This window comes from Dermacentor variabilis, chromosome 11 (genome assembly GCF_050947875.1).
Source record: "Dermacentor variabilis isolate Ectoservices chromosome 11, ASM5094787v1, whole genome shotgun sequence".
NCBI lineage: Eukaryota > Metazoa > Arthropoda > Arachnida > Ixodida > Ixodidae > Dermacentor > Dermacentor variabilis.
In genome coordinates, this window is record NC_134578.1 from 44,931,635 (window position 1) to 44,949,975 (window position 18,341).

An 18,341-nucleotide genomic window follows, 5' to 3' on the forward strand; every position below is an offset into this window, starting at 1 on the left:
GCGAGGCGTTCAACTTAGCAGCACGAAATTCGCAACGCAGGGCGCCTAAACCCACTGTATTATCCGCGAAACTTCAGTGAGAATGGCATTTGACTGGAGATCATTTTACATATCGTCGGCGTCGCCGAAGAAACAAACACCGCGCGATAGGCGATGCCGACGCTGCCGCAGCGAGGCTTCGCCTTTTTCAGGGGCCGCTCTTTTCGCAGGAAAAACGCCGGGGCCTCTCGCCAGCACAAACAAACACTTGGCTGTGCTGCAAACGAAGACTTACTAAAAAAATTTTATGCACTCGCGTCTCGTCTCAAGTTCTCCGACTGCCACATTTTTATTTCAGTTCAACACCGCAGCGCCGAGCTACAGGCGTTAAACTGAAGTGCCTATGTGGCGAATGGCAAAGGCTTTTTGAAGGCGCCGGACAACGCGCAGCGGAACCAGTGTATGGCATACTTACTGGCGGACCAAGGTAAGTGCAAACATAACCCCCGGTTTTGGAAACGATGTCGAGGGGGCAGCAAAAAAATAAAAGTAAGGCACACGCTCCCACGCCAGCGCTTGGTCTCACGATACGCGCATATTATAACAAACTCGTATCACACTTTCCCGAAAAACACTCACGCACACGCACACACATACACACACGCTCTTCTCTGGTTGCGGGCGCTCGCTCAACAGGACGGCGATGATGATGCCGATGATGCTTATGGCACTGACTGAAGCTCGTATTGGGAGGTTCGCTGGCGCCATTAGGCTGTAGGCATTCTCCATACGGTGTAAGTGGAGTCATTTGTGGACGTTTCTAGATGTGCCGTGAAATTTTAATCGCTGAACACTTACTAGTCTACCGAGACGTGCATACGTGCACATTTGTAGAATAAAGAGTAAATATAGGAACAGCTAAGCTCACTTTACTGGAAAAGTATGACTTCATTTTCGAATGTTGCGTCGTTGAGCGGACAAGCGAAGGGAAGCAACACCCTGCAGTTTAAACCGTTTACGCTCTTTAGGGCATATCTTGTCCCCAAACAACACTTTTAAGAAAAGGCTTACACCCTTTGTGTTGTTTCTTCTCCCACAACGATAATCGCAATCTGTCCTGCCTGGATTTACTTTGTTTACCGCTGTGAGCCCGGTACTTCCAAGTCACGAACGGCTTGCGCGTTATCAACGTGACAACATCTTGTGTTCAAGTTTTCAAGAAAATAAACCTAAAGTTAGTGATAGTAAGTAAGTAATAGCAAAATTATAGCGAAACCTAAAGCCCCTTCATCCACACGCCACCGCCACTTTCGCTCAGCGAAAACGTGGATGGTGGGGCTAAAGCCACTCAATAAGTTATATCCACCGCTCTTAGTGGGCGCTGAACAAAGGTATTTATTGATAAAGTAAAGTAGAGCTATCTTTTCTCCCCACCCATATGTAATACTTACTAGGCCTTTTATTTTTACTGAATGAGTAAACTGTTTCATTTTAGTTAAAACACATTTTTTTTCTTTTCCAGTATTTGTTCCCTCGACCCTTACATAGCCGCGCTTCAATCGCTGCTACCATAACGTCCCTTGCTGATGTAACAATTCGTTCTGAACCGCCTTTCGCCGGAAGCTTCGCGTCCTATTTGGATCGACCCGGCAAGATAAACCCCAAAGGGTGCAAACTTTTTTCAGTGCGTCTTGCTTGCGTTTCGTCTGTTGCAAACTATTTGCTCACTACTTTCCAATCAAGAATGCTATATGTCACGCTGCTAACATGCGTGCCGTTCGTTACCAGGAAGTGCCAGGCGCGCAGCGTTAGAGGGGTACCGACGTGGTATTTTTGACTATTCATTTGCTGCCGCCGAATTAAAGTCATAGACCTCCAATCCCTAGAAAAACTGGGACAAGACTCAAAGTGCAGTAAATAATTTATTACAATAGCTTTTCTGCAGCCAGTTTCGGTTTCGATCGTTGCCGAGGAGGATACTGGTGCTATGCATAGAGTTAGTATGGCCAGTGCTATGACGCTATGAGACAGTGTGTGGTCACGTGGAAGCCGGACATCGCGACGTTTTGACACTTGTTCTGGCTCGCTAGGTCGCCTCGTATGCTGCTATTGCTCGTGAAGGCTAATGTACCAGCATAGTAGATGACCAAGCGAGCCCAGCGAGTGTCTAAGCGCTACTCCGTTCTGCTACCAAGTGACCCAAGTGACCACATACGGCGTCATCACGTCACACACAACACAGTAGAAACGAAATCAGAACTTACTGTAGAAAAATTATTATATTAACTTATTGATTATTGAGCCTTGTAATATTCTAATAATCAATTGCGGCTTTTCACAATTTTTCTTTTTTTGGGGGGGGGGCAGATTTAGAGGTGTCGAAGCTTAAGTTAAAGCAAACAGGAAGTTTCGAAAATATCGTGTCGATACACCTTTAAAGAAAAGAAAGAGGCAAGCTAGATAGATAGTGGTTGTAGGTTGAACACAAGATACGCCTCCAAAGGTGCAAACTTTCCTCGCAGTGAGGCTTGTAGCGCACTCTTCCTTTATGCTTCGTCGTTCTCTGAAGCACGCATGAGCCTCCCCGGAAGGAAGTAGCCCTGGACGAAGGAAATACGTTTGAACAGTGTGCCAACACTTATCGAATGCGGTTTGAAGTTGTCGGAACTGTCTCCCACCTGCAGTTGCACAATTCGCTTCTTTCGATCCTTTTCCCACTTGAAGTCAAAGGTGCCCCGGTCTACACACTAGCCTCCGACCACACTAAATAATAAACTATTAGGTTATTATTTGCTGCATTCGCATGGTTCATTTTGAGCCGACACGTTTTCATTAGCTTGGAAATACCCTCAAAAGAACGGTTTCTTGCTGCTTTTATCGTTTACAGAAAGGGAGTGAAAGAGATGGCTCGTAGCGTTGAATTTCATACAATAACTGAGAAAACTCTCTGGCCCGCATGATCGGTGACTATTCTCAGCGAGGCACAACGGAATCATTAAATTTTGGCTTTCGTGCTAGCTGCTGCGTATATAGTAAAATGTTCCAAGGAATCGACTGAGTATATCTATATATTTTCATTTCGCCATATCGCCACGCTTGTGGGTCAGCCGTTTCTCGTTAAGGGCGAAAACCCTGCGTCACGGATTTGAAACGGCTTTGCCTAGCGCTGGTCGTATGGAAGTGCTCCGCTCAGCGGATAGCTCTTGTCCTGCGACGTCGCCGTACGCTAACGCCGTTTCCTTGCCCCCTTCGGTGCCGAGCAGCTGGCGCTTAGGAGTGGACAAAGAAGACGTCATCGAACGCGGGCGCCGCGGGTGCGCCAGTCAAGAAGGCGGCGCGGAGAGGCCCCCCCCCCTCACTTGAGGGCCTACCCGCGGCCCAGACATGGCCGGTCTGACTCCAGCATCGACAGGCACGCCGACTCCAGCATCGACAGGCACGCCAACGCCAGCTCCCGTCGCCGACGGCAGTGACGGCGGCGGCGGCAGCGGCAGCGGCATGTTGGCCCAGGAACGGGAGCGCGCGGCGTTCCGGCATGGCCTCATGGAATTGTCCCGTTGCCTGGCTCGCCTTCAGCCGACGCCATGGACCAAGGTGACCGCTGACCGATAGGGCACGGCTGAGAAGCAAGGGTGGGGCCAAGATTTACCTGCTGGATGGGCGGAGCCCAATTTTTACATTTCGTTGGGCGTGCAGGAAGGCACTATCACTTGGCACACCACGTTGCTATAGTACGGAGATCGATTGGGGGAGGGGGGTTACCGACAAGCCCGCACTGCACACTAGGGGTTATTGGGTTGTCGGCCGCTCCCTCTCAACCCCCTGTAAAGCCACCCCTGCTCAGCAGCAGGCGGTCTGCCGAGTCCGGGCCCATATTTACAAAACTTAATTGCCCTAACGTACAGAACAGCGTTTCCTCTGTGGTCAGCCGGCATTCGGTAATCCTCCACTAAAATTAGGGGAATGGACTTAGGAGGTTCAACGTATTCCGCCTTTAAACCTCAGACCAAATTTGAGAGCCTTATCCTCAAGCGTGTCTCGTGAGGCTGAGTTGTTTTCAGCTAGCAGACATCACCTCCACCTGGATGGTCTGACTCGGATAAGGTTGAAGCCAAATATTAATTTGACCTCAGATGTGGTTTGAAGCTCGCGACGTTGCCACCGTTTGGCCGTCCACGAGGATAATCGGTCTATTCAATCTGTCTTCCCGGACTGCCCAAGAGTGCCCAATGAGCGTTGGCTTTCTCGGACAGTCTTGCACAATCCGGGACAAGTCGAAGAGACCGAACGATTGGCGCTATAAGATGATCGCCGCTTCACTCTTGGTTGGCATTGGCACACAAGTAACTTCATCAGTTTTATCTCGGACTCGGAGAGCGAAGGCCGAGCACGAGCTCTTCTTTCGATCTCAGGGTTTATCGTACCATGAATGTGTGGCCAGATGACTCATGGGCATGCACGACGCAGTTCGGGGCAACAAATTGAAGAGACCAAATGCATGTCGCATTAGGACTCAGTTCTTCAAACCTTGCGAGCGCGAGATGCCGACAGGACGTGTTCCTTCTGAACCATTTCATGCATGTTATAACCAGGAGTGGTGGGCAAGGTGCATTTAAAGCAAGACGGCAAATCGCATCGTTTGTCTAGAGGCAGTGATTGGAGATTTCCTTAAGTTTCATTTTAGAGCGCAGCTCTTAGGCGCCCGTTCCTGCATCGAGTGTCGGCGTCCTCGGCGTAACCGAACGAACGAGCACAGCGAAGGATGAAAGATCGAAAGTGGAGCGGAGCGGGGGACGAAAGACAACGATAGCGAAGTGACCACGAGGAGGAAAACGGAGGAGGGCATGGCGAAAGCGTGAGAAGATAAGCGTAGTGCCGCGCAAGACGGGCTATGCGGCGACGACCGCTATACGCGATGGCGCCAGAGTAGCGCGCCGTCGTCTGTTCACCGATGACGCCATCGAAAACGCACTTGGCGAGCGCGTCCACATATATATGCCATATACGAAAACAAAGCGCTGCATGAGCGGAGGTCTGTCTGCAGCTGCTGCTGTGAATTGCGTCTACGCGTCACCCACGCGCTGCCTCTCACGATCTTCCGATTAGCGAGGCAGTCGCGCCACACTTCGCTCCGTTTGCAGTGTGCCGCACAAGACATTGTCTGCACCAGCCACACTACTCGCAGCGTTCTCTTCCTAATACAAACCGCTTATCTATATAATTATACAAAAATATCTACACGCATACTTTCACGTATAGAGATGTGATCAAATTACGCATTGAGGAGTATTGTAATCGACGGTGAACTTTTATTTAAGTTGCTACGCGTAATACAGCCACGTACAGCATGCGACTGGCTTGCTGGCTTTCTCATCTCTGCTGTGGGCCCATCGGAAGGCGTGGTACTCGATAGAGCTGCATTCACGCACTTGCACGCTATCGCAGCAATGCGCACTTAAGTACCACATGATTCGCTGAATTGACGGCCGCTTTCCTGCCACTTCGTTCACAGCAAGAATGCCACCGGCCACTAGCACTTCATACTTCCTGCACAGGACAAAGTCGCAGAGCAAGCAGCCTTTTCCTTCAGTGCACTACGTATGCTTAACAGTGCATGCTCTTGGGCGAGTGGGTCGTACATCGTTAAGCAGAGTACAGCCCAATACAAACATGAAGGAGATGAGCACGAGGACAGACGCAGACCTGTGCCCGTCCTTGTGCTTTTCTCGTCCATGTTTGTAGTGCGCAGCACCTTGCTTAACGAGCTCCATGTATGCTTCGATTTTTTTTCGATATTATCCTTGACAGTTTAGGCAGCATAACGAAATGGTTAACGAAACGAAATCAACGTGGATGAAACAGCTAGAGAGTCAAGGCAGGCAGCATGCCCGGAAGCGTTCAGTTGAGGGGAAACGTAGAAAGTTATGGACATTGCGCTATTGACATCTCCGTTTATATGCCATTATAAGAAAAAAATATGCTCGTATCAGTGTGTTCAAGCTTGCATAAAAGTGCGTCGCGGTGTCCCCTGTAACAGTTTGGGCGCGCTGCGAAACGCGTCCCGCACACTTCCGCAGGTGGCCAAGGTGATGGCCGCCTGCCCCGTGGAGCTGTCGCGCGGCGTGTTCCGCATCGACCAGCGGGGCCAGGACGCCGTGATCTCGCTCTGCGTGTACCTGGTCGAGTCGGGCTTCCAGCACCGCGAGCGAATCGTGCCGTACCTGATAAAGCTGCTGCGCGGCCTGCTCAAGGCCAGCTTCGTCGAGGAGGTCAAGTACGAGCCCGACGAGCGGCTGCCCGTGCGCGAGCGCTTCTGCTTCCTGCTGCACACGGTGCTGTCGGACGTGGCCCACCACTGCGACGAGCTGGGCGAGGAGGTCACCAACTGCCAGCTCGACTTCCTCGGTGCCCTGGTGCGAATCTGCGCCAGCGCGCACGCCGCAAGCTCGGCGAGCCCGGAGCCCTCGAGCACCGCAGCCACGCTCAACGTCAAGGTCCGCTCTGCCGCTGTACAGCACCTGTACACACAACTGAGCATTCGGAACGATCTCTACCCTGAAAAGCACAACGCGTGTGCCCTTCGGCTCTGAAAGAGCCGAGCCCGCGCTGGAGTCCGTTCGTAGCTATATACTTTGCTGCTCTTGCTAATATATATGCTAGATTGATTGAAAGATAATAGCTCGTTAAATGTTTGAAGCTGGAATATTTGACTGAGCACTGATATCAGGATCAGCCATAGAAATTTGTCAGTATCGATGGTCAGGTTTAATCCTAATTCAAGTGACTCAAAGACAGATCTCTACGAAGAAAACAGTCGTTTTGAACACGCGGTACATCTTGACATCACAGAAATGATAGATAACCTATTTGGCTGCCACATCTAAGCTAATTGTGTCTGAGTTGGACGGCAGTACGCATGATCTTTTATTCTTAGTTTGTACACCGACTATATAGAGCTCGAGCTCCCTGGGCGTAGCTGTGTGGAGCAAGGAAATAGAATTGAGCATGACGTACGTTATGCAAGCAACCTTCGCGGTTGAGCCAACTTTCCTTGCAGCCGTTGCACTTGGCTTTCACAGCGATAACACTTATAAGGACATTCGAGAAGAGATCTTGCCATCGGTGCCACAGTGCGATGGTAGATGCGCCGCCCGCATGCCGATTGTTGGAGGTCCCACGTTCTGCTGAGTTGAGGAGGTGCGGCAGCGGGAATATGGAGGGAGCGGCAACACGGAACGTTCGCATTGGGAGACGAGCACGGAAGCTCCTCGCTACCCGCGCTTATGACACTGGGCGCTGAGCCGCGCTCGCTGCAGGGAAGCAGCAATGTGCCCTTTCCCATCAATATATATATATATATATCTTGTGACACTGGTGTGGTGACGGCGAGTGGTCGCAGTGATCGAGTTTATGCTCTTCTCCTGCCCTTTTGTACACATGTCAACGCGCATGTTCAGCTGGGGAATCTTCCATTGCAGTTCATACCGGCCATAAAAGTATGAGCCTTAGATAAGAAGGATGTTTTTCTGAGTGAGTTGGTATTCTATGCTCGAGGCGAGAAGCGCTAAAAACATTACGGAGGCTTTGGCCACTGCTGTTTCTGTCTTTCTCGACTTCTTATTGTGTCTTTTCGCTGCTCGCCTCAAGCACGAGCCTTAATTACGTCACAGAACATTCTAATACTCGCTTCATCGGTATCAATATTCTCCGTGCTTCGGGAGAAACCGCGGCGTTTTCACTCTCCCGTGCCTCCAAAAGTCTACTTATCATGTGACCTCCGAGTCTCGGCGGCCCTTGGCGAACTCTGGCTAGTATGTTTGATTCCCGGTATAGGCTTTACTCTGTTCTTTGCTAACCGCTGCAAGCACATGTTCTCTTGACATGCTTGTGCATCTTCGATCGTTTCTCGTATACACTTTTTCGTTTCAAAGCACGAGTGAAACAGCCCCACATTGCTGTCGCGCGCTCTGAACGCGGCAGCGGCTCACACTAAAGCCTATCGCGACCTGATGACGTGCTGGTCAGACTTTATTTGGCTTCAATTTTATGGCTTGACGCTCCCTACTAGTTTGATTCCGCCATGGGTGCAGTCACAGACAGCGCGGGACTGTATAAGTTCTAGTACAACTGTTTGGAAACATAATAGGGACGAAGTAGCTTGTGCTGCGTGCAGATAGATGCCTGCAGTAGTCAAAGATGTACGTGTCTTGACCTAGCAGTCAAGGCTATAGAAGTGCTAGAAAAATTGGGTAAACCGACTCGCCCACCTTGTCCTCTTCTGCTGCATGCTTTTAAACAAACGATCGCATGCATGGTGCCGCACAGTGCAGGCAAGAAGATCAAACTACGACACATCGGCAGTTTTCTTCCTTGTCTGCTTCTTGCAACAAGGATATTTGCCAAGCCACTTTATTACTTGGCCACATGGTGATTTTTTTTGCCTTCCGGAAGAATTTACGCCACTGGAGTTTCTGTTGCAAATTCTTGTTTTGCCTGCACTTAAAGCGGCGGCAGCGCCGCCGCGTTTCTGTGACGTCACGCTTCACAGCTTGTCTGGACCATGAAACAAGGTGGAAAGACAAACTCGCAAGGATTGATCTCGCTTCCAACATCCAACTAGTTGTGACAGCGTCACTCAGTCTGCCCTCGGGAGACTTAAGTGTTTTCAGGATACCTTACATCTTGGATGTGCGTTACGTTACCTATACTGCTGCACGCCTCCTTAACACCAATTTACGATCGAGCCACACGCCTCACCACCAGCCTGCCGCACGCTTGCGGTCGCGCGTAAAAACTGCCCATGTCGCACACTGGCGCTAACATTTCGGTTTACACTTCATGTACGGGCCCAGTGTAAACTGAAGTTTGTGCACCATTGCGCGACGTGCGAAATTTTTCGCACGACCGCACGCGTGCGGCAGGCGGGCGGTGCGGTGTGCGGCTCGAGCGTAACTCGGCCCTTACGCTGATCAGGAGCCCGCACACCTATCGCTGCAATACGGCGACCGAAGCGTGGAACTGGCACATTCTTTGCAACCGCCTCGTACACCGACTTTGCAGGTCGGCCAAACAGTAGCTCCGCTTATCCTCGGAACGTGCCGCGCGCTGGGCCGCACCAGCCCCCAGGCGCCGTTCCTCATCTCCCAGATCTTCCCGCCACCGGAGAAGGTGGACTTCATCGAGGACGAGATGGGCGCCGAGAACTACGCCAAGAAAAAGAAGCGCGCCGAGACGTACAACCCGGTCATGGTGTCGCGGCGCGCCATGGTCGACTACTGGATGGCCAGGGCTTGCCGCGGGGCGGCGCGCGAGCGCCGCGAGGGGCTGCTGCCGTACGAGAACATCACGACGCCCATCGCGTTCAAGGCGTCCACGTACCTGTTCCGGACGTTCGGCTCGAGTCTCAGCCACATGCGAATCATCGCCGAGCAGCCCGAAGTCGCGCGCAGGAGCCACGCGAGGTTTTCGGCCAATAAGATCCAGGTGCGCTAATGCGGGGACGACGTGTATGCAATCGAATTCTGGCATGTCAGATTCGCTACACTGCCAACTCAGACTCTGTTCACAGGGTGCGCTCTCCGGGTGGCTTGACCTCCTTGACCTGAGAATGGCACAGGGACCTAACTGCTTCTCAAGTCGGTTCTCATGACCGACTGGAATGTTACGAACGGCAATAACGATTTCTTACAGTTTCCTAGTTAGATAGTGAAAGGAGCATCTCTTTATGTAAGTGGAGAACGTAAACGCCTCCTCATGATCTTTGTCGTAGAAAAACTTACTTTTCTTACCTAGTTTACCAGTTTTGCGCTTTATCCATAAAGTCACGCACAGCCTGAAAAAAGTGACTAACCAGTATGTACCGGTGGTGTTCTCCGCTCCTCAAAAGCTTGCCCAGCTAAGTCGTCGCATAACTTGCGAAAGCCAAATGCCTGGCTGTCAGAAGAAGCGTGGCCGGCGTTTCGTAGAGTGTGCCACAAACGTCCTATATGAAATTCCTCTGTCCTGCGGGAAATCCTACATTGGACAGACGGGGCGTTGTGTCAACGACCGGCTTAGGGAACATGCAAAAGTTATAAAGAATAACGAAGGTCAGCGACTTGTGGATCACTGCAGGTCTTGCACCGATTGTTTTCCACGGTTCCGCGATGCGAGGATTTTGGGTAGGGGCAGGCATCAGACAACGCGTGAAATATTGGAAGCCTTCTACAACAAGAAAGCGGGTCCGAACTGTGTTAGTGATACATCTGTTTTTCTTTACGAGGCTGAGCTGAAGTTTCTATCGCGCCTACTGTGATAAAACTTTGTACTCCACGTTGCCTTGCACGCATGCGCGGTGTTTTGGAGGGCTATATATGTCGAGTGCTTTCACCCTCATTAAACAGTTGAAGTAGCGCCCGTAGTGTCGTCTTTTTTCTTGTGGGTGTTGTATGTTTTCAGTATACCTGACTATATATCTAAGATAAATATGTGGCTTCATCGCTTCCGAGGTAGCGTTGAAAACGAATTACAGCAAGGTACACAATTGGGTACCAAGTGACTGAGGAGGTTAAAACACGGACAGCTCGGAATTTGACATTGTCCAGAACCAGTTCCAGAGCAGACCCCCGAGGTTTTTTTCCCGCGTGTCCCCAAAGCAGTATGTGGCAAGCTGCACGACGCTGTCATGCCTGAACCATCTTGCAACAAGGTCGGCTAACGGCGGCGCAATGCGGCGAATGAAGTACTCACGTAAATTCAAGAAATACTTCGCGAAAGGTTTTCGCTAGTTATCGCTTGAATTCATTCTAAATTAAAGTTTTCTTTGGCCAACTGTACTTACTCTGATTTATTGTGAGCGGTACGGTGCGCAATCTTTACAACGAAGTGATGTGCTAAGTGTTTTATAGATCCAAAACTCTTCATTGCCAATACGTTCGACAAAGTGAAAATACTGATCGAATTCTGGATGATTAATAAATATTTTATTCGGCTGTCTTGCAAGACCTCGCCCTGTTCTGTATGCTCGCCTATACAATTCGTCTCGTCTACACGAGCCTCCTTGGTTTTATGAGGAGCAACAAGCTTTATAAATTCATTAAATGCCTAGGCCGTGAGGTAAGGTATCATATGACTAAACTTAGTTTCTAATTATATTTTTCTACTTTCCTTTTATACACTTCGGTTTTATGGTAGACGTTTCATCGTTTACTTCATCTCAAAGTTGATAGCTCAAGGGCTTGTAGAGTGATATTTCTATTTCTTTCCGTTAAGGAATCGTACATAATTGATCAGAACGAACGGCTCCCCCTGCTCTTTGTCGAGATCGAGAGTTGGAAAAATAAACACATAAAAACTACCACTTTAAGACACGCGCTTGGAAATTGTGTTTTCTGGTTAGTTTCCCAGACTATCTTTGTTTCGGCTGTCAGGTGATCCTGGCGTACGCTGACCGCATCCTGTCTGACGAGATGATCGAGTACCTCGACCAATGCGCCATGGAAGCCTACCAGAGCGGCCAGATCTCCGTGAACCCGTACCTCTCGTTCGGCGAGGTACTCAAGCTCGTTTGGATCACACTGCTCTACGAGCTGCTTTGCTCTTACACGCTCGCCGACAAGGAGGAATGGAAAACCAACTCCCCACTCTTCTGTAGCCTCGCCAAGGACATCCAGAAGCTTGCCAAGCATCTATTCCTCGCCGGCCAGAAGGACATACAGGTGAGTAGGGTGCGGAATTGGCGAACGTGGGGGGGGGGGGCATGGACGAAGTAACTTATCGGTTGCACCAAAACTAGAGCCCATGTTTGGGCCTCTTTGGCCGGCGCAGAATATCTGGCCCAGCACAGCCTTCATGGGTTGCACGAGATGCGGCCATTATGCACTTTTTTGAAAGCTCGCGTAGGTGAGGTCCATTCTTTCCAGTTGTATCGGTGGTTATCGCATGGTAACGCTGGCAGGACAGTGTTCTTGGGAGTGGGTACACTCCTCCCAGCTGCCGGCACACCAATTTCATGATGACGCTGACAGGACAGGGTCCTTGGAAATGCTACACTCCTCACAGCTGCCGGAATACGTGTTATCCAACGCTGACAGGAAGGCGTTTCTGGAGGTGGCCCTCTTCCCAGCTTCCGGATCACTTGTATAGTAGCGTTAGCAGGACATAATTTTTTGAAGTGGTGCAGTCCTCGCAGCTGCTGGATCACTCTGCGGATGGTAACGCACGCAGGACAGTGCATTTTCGTTCACAGCAGTGAGACATCACAATGGCCCCGTCGTCTTGCACGTCAAACAATGCGGTTATGCTGCAATGCGCCGTGCTCTGTCCTTGACGGTGGCAGGTGAGGGCTTACGACGCGAGCGAACAGGAGCAGAAGGATCATCAGTACACGTGCGTGCACCGGTTTCGCGCCAGCGTTCAGACGGTGGCCACGTGCGTGGACATCCTTGTCTGGGCCGAGGTGGACGAGAACGGTGCCGACCTACTCTGCGGCAAGCTCGCCGAGAAGCTCAACGCTGCGCACGGTCTCAAGCTTGCACTTGGTACGCACAGCCTCTTTCGAAAACTTTTCAGGCTGCGTATATATCTGTATATATAATGCGTTTGTGTAGTCGACATCTCGTGGTACCAGCGGGCGTTACAAAGCTGTGAATCGCGGAGGACAAAATTCTCGTCTTTAGTAACCTAAGAGTGCTGGCTAATCAGTTGGAGCCGCGTTCTGCCTGAAGTGGTAGTTTGGGGACTTGCGCATTGTCGCCCAGAAAATTTACACACGGGAACAAAGAAGCCACCATGAAGAGAAGTGAATGCAACACATACGGGACTACGAGCGCTTAGTTTCAATTGTCTTTACTCTGGACAGTATATCAATATATAAAGCACACTGCACTTCGGACATGCTCATCTACATTAATCAATCGACAACGATACGCGCGCTCAAAGATATCTGCTGATAAAATCAGTTTCACTTCTTAGGTGTGTGGATGTGTCACTAACACACTTCGGACTGGTTTGCAGAATGTGAAAGGCGCCTCAGGCAATGCCCGTGCCATCGTGTCATTATTTCAGAAGTGTGTCGCCAAATGAACCATTTTATAGTCTAATAGAAAGCGCCATCGTGTCACTATTTCACAAGTGTGTCGCTAAATGGACAAGCATTTTATAGTCTAATATAAAGCATGCTCTCCCTAGCAAGTACTGAAGAAGAATGCATATGCAAGTAGGTCCATTCCTCACTACTGTATTTACCAAATGGTTCTCGTATTCACACTGTCGCTGGATTCTACCACGTGGAGCGCAGCGCCACTTCCCGAATAAAGATGCTGCGAAGATGAGGAGCTGTTTAAGAGACATTCCTCTATTCTACAGTGTATTTAAACAGACGCTGGGTGAGCATGGTTATCAGTTCTTTACTGCATTAGCATTAGAAGTGTTGAAGTGGGAATAAAGGTGTATGTGTATGATATGTGGGAAGCCGGTCAGGTGGTCACGGTATATATAGCCACACAACAGCCAGCACGGGAGGCGCTAGAGAAGACTCTTCACAACACACACACACCCACAGTGTTCGGGTAACACTAGAGATTGGGAGATGATTACCCTACAAAAACAATGTCCTTGCGTCGAAGTCTTGGCTCTATGCTGAGGCTTTCCTTGTTTGGTCACCGTCTAATATGTCTGTGCTCTCAGTGTTCCTGTGACCCGCCTCTTTTCGCTTGCCTTTCAATCGCATCATCGTCCCACCGTCGTAGTGGTACCACCACCCCCCTGTTAGCTCACCAACCAAATCGCTTAGATGATAATTTGAACCGCCACCGTCAAACACCCTTAACGATGCCAGCATTAGGCTTTGGAAGTATTGTTCGCGTGCGCATTTAGTTTCTGCTGTCGGCATAACCTATTCGCTTATTTTGACAATAACCTTCGAAGATTTATGCAACAATTGTGCTGCTGCTGCTGATGATGATGATGAAAATTGAGCAGACAGTAAGCCCCTGGATTCCTGTGCAGGTCACCTGCCCATCCTTATCAGTTGCTTGAACGGCATCAGGACGCTGGCCGAGATGTTTCCCCTGATCGTGGATGGCTGCATGCTTGCCGCGCGCGACTTCCTGGGCGCCCCAGCACCAGTCCTGCTCAAGCTTTACCAGTGCATGGAAGAGCTCGTCAGCGGCGACAACGCCGGCGTCAGAACCATCTGCCAGGCGGCGCTCAGACAGGTGCGTCCGAGCAACTGACGCAGTATGTAAGCTAACGTCGCAGAAAGTATTCTTTTATTCCCACGCCCGATACATGGACCACGACAACTGTTCGACCGAATGGGCTTCTTTCGCTTTTTCGCCAGTTTTCGTGGCTTTACAATAGGACCCGGATTCAAAGGCACCGATGTAGAGGGCACGTGATGTGGTTAAATTCAGTTTTAGGGTGCGCTCGTCACCTAACGCCAACTGAGACGGCTCCCCGAGACGCACGGGCCTTTTGGGTCATCTGAAGGTCTAGATACTGCGGTGAAACTCTGAGGGAGGACAAACCTCCTCTTCTACTGTCGCATGTCCCCATGTGGTGGCTGCGGGAGAGGAGGATGGCAGTCGCTTTTCATGCTAGCGCTCGCGCCGCTGGAGATAACGCACGTAGGACGGATTGACTTGTATGCGAAGCCACCTACAATACACCGCTACGTATATGCTGCTTAACAGCTCTGTTCTCCTCGTAATTACGCAATGAAACAGCAAGCACTATATGAATATCCGCACTGCCAGAAATTTATGTATGTGAGCGAACAGTTACTTTAATAAAGCCAATAGCTTTCTAGAAGCGTTTGGCTGTTTCCGTACATTGACAATCGTCGTCGATTCGCACAATTTTTCTTCAAACGTGAAAATTTCTTTCAGAGAAATCCATCTGGGTTTATTTTGCATATCATCGCGTTACTCTCGTGTGCATGACAGCTTTTGCCCTTTCATTTTGTGGAGGCCGATCCCGGCAGTCGGAAGCAGGCATGCCAGAGCCTGACCATATTAAATGCTAAAACGGACACGAGACGGCAATGCCAAGTCAGAACCGAGTGGTAAGCCATTGTGGGGCATTCTACGCTTTCTCTCTGCTAAAACGCTGTTCGCCGATAAAATAAATGCCGTGTTTCCAGAGCCTATAACCATTCAATGCTAAAACGGACACGAGACGGCAATACTAAGTCAGAATCGAGTGGTACGCCATTCTGGGGCCCCATTCTACGCTTTCTCTCTGCTAAAACGTTGTTCGAAGATAAAATAAATGCCGTGTTTGCTTTTTTTAATCATGCGCCAGACAGCTGCGTCGCTCACGTCATTGGGGATACCAGGTATTTTGAGACTTATCTCATGCACTCGGATCTTTGATATCAGTTGGCGGGCAAATCTCTCCGTTAAATCGGCAGGTTCATTTGATCGTAAATTATTCGCGCCAAACATCTCTACGGGTTGCGGCGAGACATTCCTAACCGAATTCCACGCAGGTGCGCGACGCGGGCATCGACTGCCTGTGCGGAGTGCTTCGGGTAGGCATTGAGCGGGACCCCGAGATTGTGCAGGCGTACCTGGCTTCTGCTTCAAACCGGCTGTTCCAGGTAAGTGCGAAAATGAAAGAAGAGAAATGACGCTGACTCGCAAAGCTTTTCGCTCGTAAGAATGGTTTCTCGTTGGCCCGACGGTTATGTTCAAAACATGGCAGCGATGACGTTTTTCCGGCTGCCGCAATCGCTTCCGGCGCTGTGCGGTGCGCGAAGGCATGGCACTGAAATTATCGTTGCTTTGAAGGAACCTTGACAAAACACATTGCGGGGCTAGTTGTTGACGTATAATTTTTCTTAAGAAAGTAATCCAGCGCCACTTTTTAAGACGAGGACACAAAGACATGACATAGCAGAGGAAGCCCACAAGCACAGCGACGTGTGCATGTTTACACTTTTGAGCCATGACTCAAATCACATGTCGAAGGAACTTTCTACGAAATTATTTCAGGCCGCGTGGTTGAAGATGCAGTTCAAGCAAGTGTCTTCGCAGTCGATCGACCCTGACTAAATATCCTTACACAGAAACTAAAAGAACGCTCAGACGCAGTAATGCAATCCCGGACATACAATACCACGAAGTAACGCTTCCGAAGTCACCTTTTTGGTAGATGAGAACACAAGAGCACGGTTGTGTAAACGAACCCCGCCCGTCCTGGTTTATTACACAGGGGAAGGTGAAAAGGTTCAATTCGCGCTGATGGTATGCGCTGTATTCGACGTTGACACGCTGCTGGGATATATAGGATTTGATCTGAGGCACTCTTAGCCTAGGTTCAGTTGATGCGTGCGATAGAAGCCGCATCGAAGTAGCATGGAAATAGCCAGGACGAGCGTAGGCACGGGGGGTGAAATAGCCAACTATATGTGGTGAACGCGGTTGTGGGTGTGTGGATATGGGTATGGATAGATGGCTCGTGAGTTGCTAGGGCAAGCCCTCTCCAACCTCCCTATGGATGCAAAAGGCGTTATTGTAAATGGATGTTAACACGGCTCAAAGCGACTATAGAGTACAACTCCAAGGGAGCGTTTTTATTTTTGTTCAATTACAGGGAAACTTCAGGCAGGTTTTTCCCATCGCCGTCACTGTGATGTTACGTACAAAGTCCGAGTGCGATAAGATCACGGCGCGCGCATTTGGCTGTGGGTGCAAGCGAAAGCGTGCGGCGGCGAGCCGAAAAAGGTAGTGGCGCGATGCGCGCACCCAGTGCTTGCGTACGCTTGCGGACGCGCGCAAGCTCGCGTCCACGCGCCTATCACCTGCCGCGTCTCGCGAGGAATGCCGGTTTGCATCCACAAAGACGCGCGGCAGCGCGCACTCACTGGGCTCGCTCACAGAGGCCTTGGCAGGCGCCGCTTCGTACTTTGCTATCGACAGTGGTTCAAAACGCTTCTATATCTATAAACGTAATTGTTATATTTTTATAGCCGTTAGCGCAAAAAGGAAAGAAGAACCACTTTCATGCATGATATAAATCTGCTTCACCGAGAGTTGAACGTTCCGCGCCGCAGCTGCGTAGCCAGGCGCGCCGACGCGAGGCAACCCAGGCGCGTGATAACAGGGAAGAGCTGTCCCCGAGATCACGCCGCGTTTCGACGCGTACTAGCCATGCCGCACCGTGTGCGCATGCGTGGGCGCGGGAACGCGAGCTTGCGCGCGTCCGCAAGCGCACGTGTGGTCTGGGCTTCATCAAGCGCGCGCTGAAGGAGGAGAGCGCACGTCTGCTCTAGCCCGGCCGTGGCTGCGCATGGTTGCCCGCGTGGCTGAACGCATACGCGGCCCACGCGTCCTGTCCTGAAGGTCCTGTCCTGCAGCAGGTACAAAGGCTAATAACCGAGATGGCTGGTGGCTTCTTGGTTGCTGTCTTCCCGCGCGCTCTCTGTTGGAGGTAGTGCAACGTCAATCTTCGGAGACGCAGGGAAGCGAGAGACAGCACAAAGTGTTTGCTTCTCGCTGCCGGCGCTACGCGCCAGCGTTGAGAGAGGGAGTGTTCGTTTCGCTGTGCATCGAGTGAGAGCTGTTCATGTTTGCCTGTGCGTGCGTGGCACCATGCTTGGTAATTTAATTAGTAAGGGAATGTTTACTGCAATTTATGAGCAAATTTGCTCATGAAATAAAGTGGCCTTCCTTCGATTCTCCACACCAATCCCATCCATTGTACCGATCGGTACAAATGTCGGCTGAAATATTTTTTAAGCATTGTACACATTCGGTTAGGCTACGTCAGTTTCGCCAGCATACGTTCGATTTGAGTTGTTTCAATAAATAAATAAATAAATAAATAGAAATAAATAAATGCAATGTAATATTAAACGTAAATGCCCATACGGAAGTATCAATACGAATAGAAGAGGAAGGCTAGTTTCTGGTTCAGTAAAAATTGATTACATAGGTCAGTTGTGGAAATATCAGCAGAACATTAGAGACGTTAAAAATATAAAAATGCAAAGCACATGCTGAAATCTACGCAAAGCGATGCTTTAGTGAAGTGGCGTGTGTCAGATTCTATACTATTCTAAGGGCGATGCGTAAAATCGTACCCATCCTGGATGATTGTCCAAGAATAGGCGAACACCCAGTGACACACCGAATGGTAAAAAGGAAAAAAAAAGATAAAGTAATTCGTTGAATGTAATGCGCTATTTTGTCAAGAAGTCGGTCTGCTTTCGAAATACCTGTGAGCTGGCACCATATTGCCAGGTTTTATGCCGTCATTTATTTTTCTGTCGCGCTGAACACAGGCGCGCTTACTGGCACTACTTTGTCGGTCGTCGTTCAAGGGCAGTATATAGGACTGTTTGTTGGAACTTACATTCGGCGCCCTTAAAGCTTTCGCAT

The 18,341-nt window shown here is 50.1% G+C and overlaps 3 protein-coding genes across 5 annotated transcripts in view; 2 read left to right on the forward strand and 1 right to left on the reverse strand.

The window, feature by feature from the left end:
- Positions 1-676, reverse strand: part of LOC142563617 (fructose-2,6-bisphosphatase TIGAR-like) — a 42,505-nt gene extending 41,829 nt beyond the window's left edge. The window contains exon 1 of one of the 3 annotated variants that reach the window (XM_075674192.1): positions 455-676. In XM_075674192.1, the coding sequence (XP_075530307.1) occupies positions 455-480 (26 nt within the window). In that variant the 5' untranslated portion in view covers positions 481-676. Of the gene's footprint in view, positions 1-55; positions 172-274; positions 358-454 lie in introns of those variants that run through there. The other 2 variants (XM_075674194.1, XM_075674193.1) reach the window with 2 other exon arrangements.
- Positions 677-3,439: 2,763 nt separating this feature from the next.
- Positions 3,440-6,569, forward strand: LOC142563229 (phosphatidylinositol 4-kinase alpha-like). Its single transcript, XM_075673779.1, has 2 exons — positions 3,440-3,573; positions 6,057-6,569. Exons 1-2 carry the CDS (start codon positions 3,478-3,480, stop codon positions 6,567-6,569), a joined length of 609 nt encoding a protein of 202 aa, XP_075529894.1. The 5' UTR covers positions 3,440-3,477.
- A 693-nt stretch (positions 6,570-7,262) lies between these two features.
- On the forward strand, positions 7,263-16,013 carry LOC142563230 (phosphatidylinositol 4-kinase alpha-like). The gene is made up of 7 exons (XM_075673781.1): positions 7,263-7,307; positions 9,040-9,462; positions 11,388-11,675; positions 12,296-12,497; positions 13,966-14,174; positions 15,449-15,559; positions 15,954-16,013. Exons 1-7 carry the CDS (start codon positions 7,263-7,265, stop codon positions 16,011-16,013), a joined length of 1,338 nt encoding a protein of 445 aa, XP_075529896.1.
- Positions 16,014-18,341: the final 2,328 nt, after the last annotated feature.